A 6,023-nucleotide genomic window follows, 5' to 3' on the forward strand; every position below is an offset into this window, starting at 1 on the left:
ATATCTGTTTTGATACGTGGTGGACACACACACACACACACACACACACACACACACACACACACACACACACACACACACACACACACACACACACACACACACACACACACACACACACACACACAACACACACACACAACACACAACACACACACAAATACAGAAACAAGCGAGACAGAGTCTCACATACTCCCACACATGCTTCTATTATCTCTCTGACACACACACTCACACGCACAGAAATATACACATGACTGCACGAACACATGCCTCACTTACTGACATAAGGGCACACACACACACAGTGACTGCTGAACTCTGTCCCCTAGTCCTCTGTACCCATCGTAACCTTCTAACCCTCTCTTGCTCTGAAGCAGGAAGAGTCCTGACATCTGTTAGCGATTACCACAGGCATGCATGGAAGTGTGGCGCAACAGGGCGTAGGGATGGCCCCTTGTTCTCTCTCTCAGAAAGGCTGGGAGGGTCAAGGTCCATTAGACTAGCTGTGAGCGCACGTCATTCACACACAGCTTTTTCCCCCCAGGGTTCTGTTGGTTTGCAGCGTGCCATAAGGGTGGAGGGTCATAGACTACTCTCAGTTAACTGTGTAGGGCAGGCCTACTGTAGACCAGTGGAGGCTGGTGGGGGGAGCTATTTGGAGGACGGGCTCATTGTAATGGCTGGAATGTAAGAAATGGAACGGTATAAAACACATCAACATGGAAACCACATGTTTGACTCCGTTCCATGTATTCCCTTCCAGCCATTACAATGAGCCCGTCCTCCTATAGCTCCTCCCACCAGCCTCCACTGCTGTAGACAGCATGCCCTATTGTAGACCTACTGTAAGTACATAAAAATCAACTGTAAATATATGTTGTTTCCAATGGGGGATTTATTGACAGTTTGGTGTAGACTAGAGGATCAACATGCCAGCTATTAATTATCTGATTGTGAAATGACATCATTCTCATTCCTTCCCAAGGACCTTTGGCTTGTGATACTGTAGGTCAGAGGGTCTGGTGTGACAACCAAACGACTGTTAAAACATCACGTCACTCCTTCCAATGAAGGATGTTATTCTATTGATTGTATGAACATGTACTGTACTGTAATCGCATGACCTCTCCCTGTCTGTCTGTCTCCTCTAGGCTAGTCCCTAAAGAGTCATGGAGTCAGTCAATTCTCTCTCCCAGCCGCCCTCTTGCTGTACTGCCGGTGACAAAGGACATTTCCCCATCGCAGGGAAGGACATTCTGTTACCCAGCAGCACTGCAGGCTTCTTCTGTTCATGTCGATGTCAAGGCAGCGTCATCAACCGACCACATTGACAACGAGAAAGCAACACCTCCACCAAGGTGACTGCAAAAAACAGGAAATGCTGAATTTATTTTCCATTTCAGCATAAACAAAAGACAAGTAACAATAAATGCACAAGTTAAACGTTTTTAGAACGTAACCTCTTAAAATCTGCACACTCCACCGTCAAATGTACTGTGGTATAGACTCTATGGAGAAACAGTGTGTGGCAATAGTCCTTTCACTACACGGATCCTGATTGTGGTCGGCCTAATAATGATTTGACAACGCTTTCAATTCGTATGATGCTTTATGTCTGTGTTTCGAAGTTCATATACTTTTTTGTTGATTGGTTTTAGTGTGTCTTTTTTGTATTCAGCATGTAATAAGCGTGAGAGAGGAGGAGTAAAACAAGGAGGTTGGTGCACGCTGATAGTAGGAGGAAGGGCCTGGGGATAAATGGCTGGAGCAGAAGAGTGGAATGGATAATAAATAAGACAGTTGGGTTCCATGCGGTTTGATGCATTCCATTGCTCCCGTTCCAATATTATAATGAAGCGTTCTCCCTTCATAGTGAAAGCTCGTGTGTGATAAAAATTTAGACCTTCTGAAAGCAGGTGTGTTAGCCCATTTAACCCAGACAATAGTCAGATTAGATCCTACAAGATCATACAGGATACCTTTACATAGAACTATCTTCATGCACTAGTAAAGGATGAAGACGCTATCACGGCCAATAACCTCATGATAGATAAGTATGGACAGTATGGATAGATATATGGCTTTACCTCATGTAGATATGATGGCTTAAAACATCCAATGATAAATATGATGCTTAACAAGCCCTGAAAATAATGGCTTAACCGCGCCATGAGATAATTGAGGTAACCCCAGTATGAATTAATATGATGGTTTTACCGCCAATCCATGATAGATATGAATGGTCACAATATGTTTATGTAAAAGATAGCATAGTGTCTCCTCCTTCCTCCTACGTCTGTTTCGGTTGTGAAAAGACAGGACTGCACGATGATCTTTCTCTTCATCTTGTCTCTCTTTCTCTTGTCTCTTCTTCCAAAAACGCGAACTCCGATGTCTAATACAAACCTGCTATTGTTTATAGGATAGATGATGAGGACTTGCTGGCACACCCTGTTGCTGTTATGTGCACACTGCAATGCAAAGATGTTTAGAAATATCAAGAGTGGATATAGGGAAAGTAATTTGAGATATCTGTGGATATTTTTCACAAGAGTGAAATTTCAGTGGTTGTTGTTAAAGTGTTGGCTGGTGATGTTTTTTCATGATTCTTTTGAGAAACAGTAATTTCAAATATAGTATTATCTTTCTAAGCAGTCTTCCTGTTGAGTACGGTTTTCATTGTTAAGTTGTTTTCCTCAGTGATAGTGGTGTTGTTGATATGCAATCTGAATCTACAAATTCTCGTCACATCGATGTATAAATGTTATGTTCAGCTCTATGTGACAGATAGTCAGTATTTTGCAGTAAATTTCATTGTAAATATGTGGAAGATATAATTTTTACTCGCATGTATATTTTTTAAATGTGTAAATTGTACTTGATTTGATACAAATATTGATATTTGCTTATGGTCATAGGAGTGAATTTGGTCCCTCAATCTCTGTTAGGTCCTCATACTTGTCAGTAATCCAAGTGTTACAGCAGTAGTTCTTGTAGTAAAGAGTAATAATTTCAACAAGGAACCAACTGTCCGGCCAATATATTTGCATATTTGTAAATCATCAATAAATCTGTGACGCGCTATTTTGTTTGTGTGCGTGTGCCTATTAATGTGTACCACTTCGTCTGTCCCTGTATGCGTCACAGGAGGTTGGTGGCGCCTTAATTGGGGAGGACGGACTCGTGGTAATGGCTGGAGTGGAATAGGTGTAACGCTATCAAACACATGAAACACATGGTTTCCATGTGCTTTATGCCATTCCATATGCTCCGTTACAGCCATTATTATGAGCCGTCCTCCCCTCAGCAGCCTCCACTGGTGTGCGTGTGTGGTAGAGCCAGAAACCCATCCCCCATCCCCCTCTCTCTACCCTCTCTTCCCTCCATATACCTGATGGACACTCATTGGATGGTAATGGAATTCATATTAAAGGAGGCTGGCGAAGAGCAGCAAGGACAGATATCCTGGAAAGCAATGCATATCAATAAGGAATAAACGCCAGGAGAGATGGACTCGCTATTCTCCCTCCTCTCTCTCTCTCTCTCGTTACATCATTACCAATGTACTGTCTGAAACTACCGCTCAAGGTATCCCACCAGTGTTTCTGCTTTTCACCTGGACAGTTACAGTGCCAGTATATGGCATATAAACATGTTATATCTCTTTAGATCATTGAAACGTCTGGCGTTTTTTGATGAGTGTCTAGAGGAGACTTTTAAAAGTCATTTAAGAAGTCTATAGAGCTACTTTATAAATATGTCTTGAGTGATGGAGGTTGGGGGGGGTGTTTCAGGGCGGAGGGTTAATGTGTCTCCTCCATATTTTCTTTGTATCCCTATGTCAATATAAATAAAATAAAATAAACATTTGATCAAATAATAAATACATCTGTCTTGTCAGATATATCTGATATAGTTTGGGCTCCTGAGTGGCGCAGCGGTCTAAGACACTGTATCTCCGTGAAAGAGGCGTCACTACAGTCCCTGGTTCAAGTCCAGGCTTTATCACATCCGGCCGTGATTGGGAGTCCCATAGGGTGGCGAACACTTGGCCCAGCGTTGTCTGGGGTAGGCCGTTATTGTTAAATAAGAATTTGTTCTTAACTGACTTGCCTAGTTAAATAAATAAATAAACATCTAGTTGATATAGCACTGCACGTGTTGGTACTCTACTGCACACCCCAGGGAAAGGTTGCCCCTAAATATTACTTTATCTGATTCTGAACTTACTGTAATTGTTAACAGTTGAAATGCAAAACGGATCACAGATCAGCTAATAACTATTATACTACCACATATTACACTGGACTGGTAGTTGACCTCAGACGGATTCATATGTAACCTTCATGATAGCAGTGTGTAGTAGTTGACCTCAGACTGCTTCATATGTAACCTTCATGACAGCAGTGTATGGTAGTTGACCTCAGACTGCTTCATATGTAACCTTTTCAATGACAGCCAGTGTGTAGTAGTGACCTCAGACTGCTTCATATGTAACCTTCCTGACAGCAGTGTGTAGTAGTTGGCCTCAGACTGCTTCATATGTAACCTTCATGACAGCGGTGTATGGTAGTTTGCCTCAGACTCTTCATATGTACCTCCATGACAGCGGTGTATGAGTAGTGTGACCTTCAGAACTGGCTTCATATGTAACCTTCATGACAGCGGTGTATGTTAGTTGGCCTCAGAACTGCTTCATATGTAACCTTCATGACAGCAGGTGTATGGTAGTTGCCTCAGCACTGCTTCATATGTACCTTCATTGACAGCAGTGTAATGTAGTTTGGCCTCAGACTGCTTTCATATGTAACCTTCATGACAGCGTGTATGTAGTTGACCTCAGACTGCTTCATATGTAACCTTCATGACAGCAGTGTATAGTAGTTGACCTCAGACTGCTTCATATGTAACCTTCATGACACGTGTAGTGTAGTTGCCTCAGACTGCTTCATATGTAACCTTCATGAACAGCGGTGTGTATGTAGTGACCTCAGACTGCTTCATATGTAACCTTCATGACAGCGTGTGTATAGTAGTTGACCTCAGACTGCTTCATATGTAACCTTCATGACAGCGGTGTATGTAGTTGGACCTCAGACTGCTTCATATGTAACCTTCATGACAGCGGTGTATGTAGTTGACCTCAGACTGCTTCATATGTAACCTTCATGACAGGTTGTAGGTAGTTGCCTCAGACTGCTTCATTATGTAACCTTCATGACAGGGGTGTATGTAGTTGCTCAGACTGCTTCATATGTAACCTTCATGACAGCGGTGTGTATGTAGTTACCTCAGACTGCTTCATATGTAACCTTCATGACAGCGGTGTATAGGTAGTTGCCTCAGACTGCTTCATATGTAACCTTCATGACAGCGTGGTATGTAGTTGACCTCAGACTGCTTCATATGTAACCTTCATGACAGCGTGTATGTAGTTGACCTCAGACTGCTTCATATGTAACCTTCATGACAGCGGTGTATAGTAGTTGACCTCAGACTGCTTCATATGTAACCTTCAATGACAGCGTGGTATGGTAGTTGGCCTCAGACTGCTTCATATGTAACCTTCATGACAGCGTGTATGTAGGTGACCGGTCAGACTGCTTCATTGTAACCTTCATGACAGCGGTGTGTAGTAGTTGACCTCAGACTGCTTCATATGTAAACTTCATGACAGCGTGTATGGTAGTGGCCTCAGACTGCTTCATATGTAACCTTCATGACAGCGGTGTATGTAGTTGCCTCAGACTGCTTCATATGTAACCTTCATGACAGCGGTGTATGGTAGTTGGCCTCAGACTGCTTCATATGTAACCTTCATGACAGCGTGTGTATGGTAGTTGCCTCAGACTGCTTCATATGTAACCTTCATGACAGCGGTGTATGTAGTTGGCCTCAGACTGCTTCATATGTAACCTTCATGACACGCGGTGTATGTAGTTGGCCTCAGACTGCTTCATATGTAACCTCATGACAGGTGTATGCTTACAAATGTTCATTTCCAGGAGCTGTGAGCATGT

At 42.8% G+C, this 6,023-nt stretch overlaps 1 protein-coding gene across 1 annotated transcript in view; it reads left to right on the top strand.

The window, feature by feature from the left end:
• LOC112067771 (transmembrane protein 154) overlaps positions 1–1,599 on the top strand; it is a 13,376-nt gene extending 11,777 nt beyond the window's left edge. The window contains exon 8 of the mRNA XM_070446316.1: positions 1,155–1,599. Coding sequence (XP_070302417.1) covers positions 1,155–1,166 — 12 coding nt within the window. The 3' untranslated portion in view covers positions 1,167–1,599. The remainder of the gene's footprint in view (positions 1–1,154) is intronic.
• The last annotated feature ends 4,424 nt before the right edge of the window (positions 1,600–6,023 follow it).

The sequence above is a fragment of the Salvelinus sp. IW2-2015 genome, linkage group LG13 (genome assembly GCF_002910315.2).
Source record: "Salvelinus sp. IW2-2015 linkage group LG13, ASM291031v2, whole genome shotgun sequence".
NCBI classification, from domain to species: Eukaryota; Metazoa; Chordata; class Actinopteri; order Salmoniformes; family Salmonidae; genus Salvelinus; species Salvelinus sp. IW2-2015.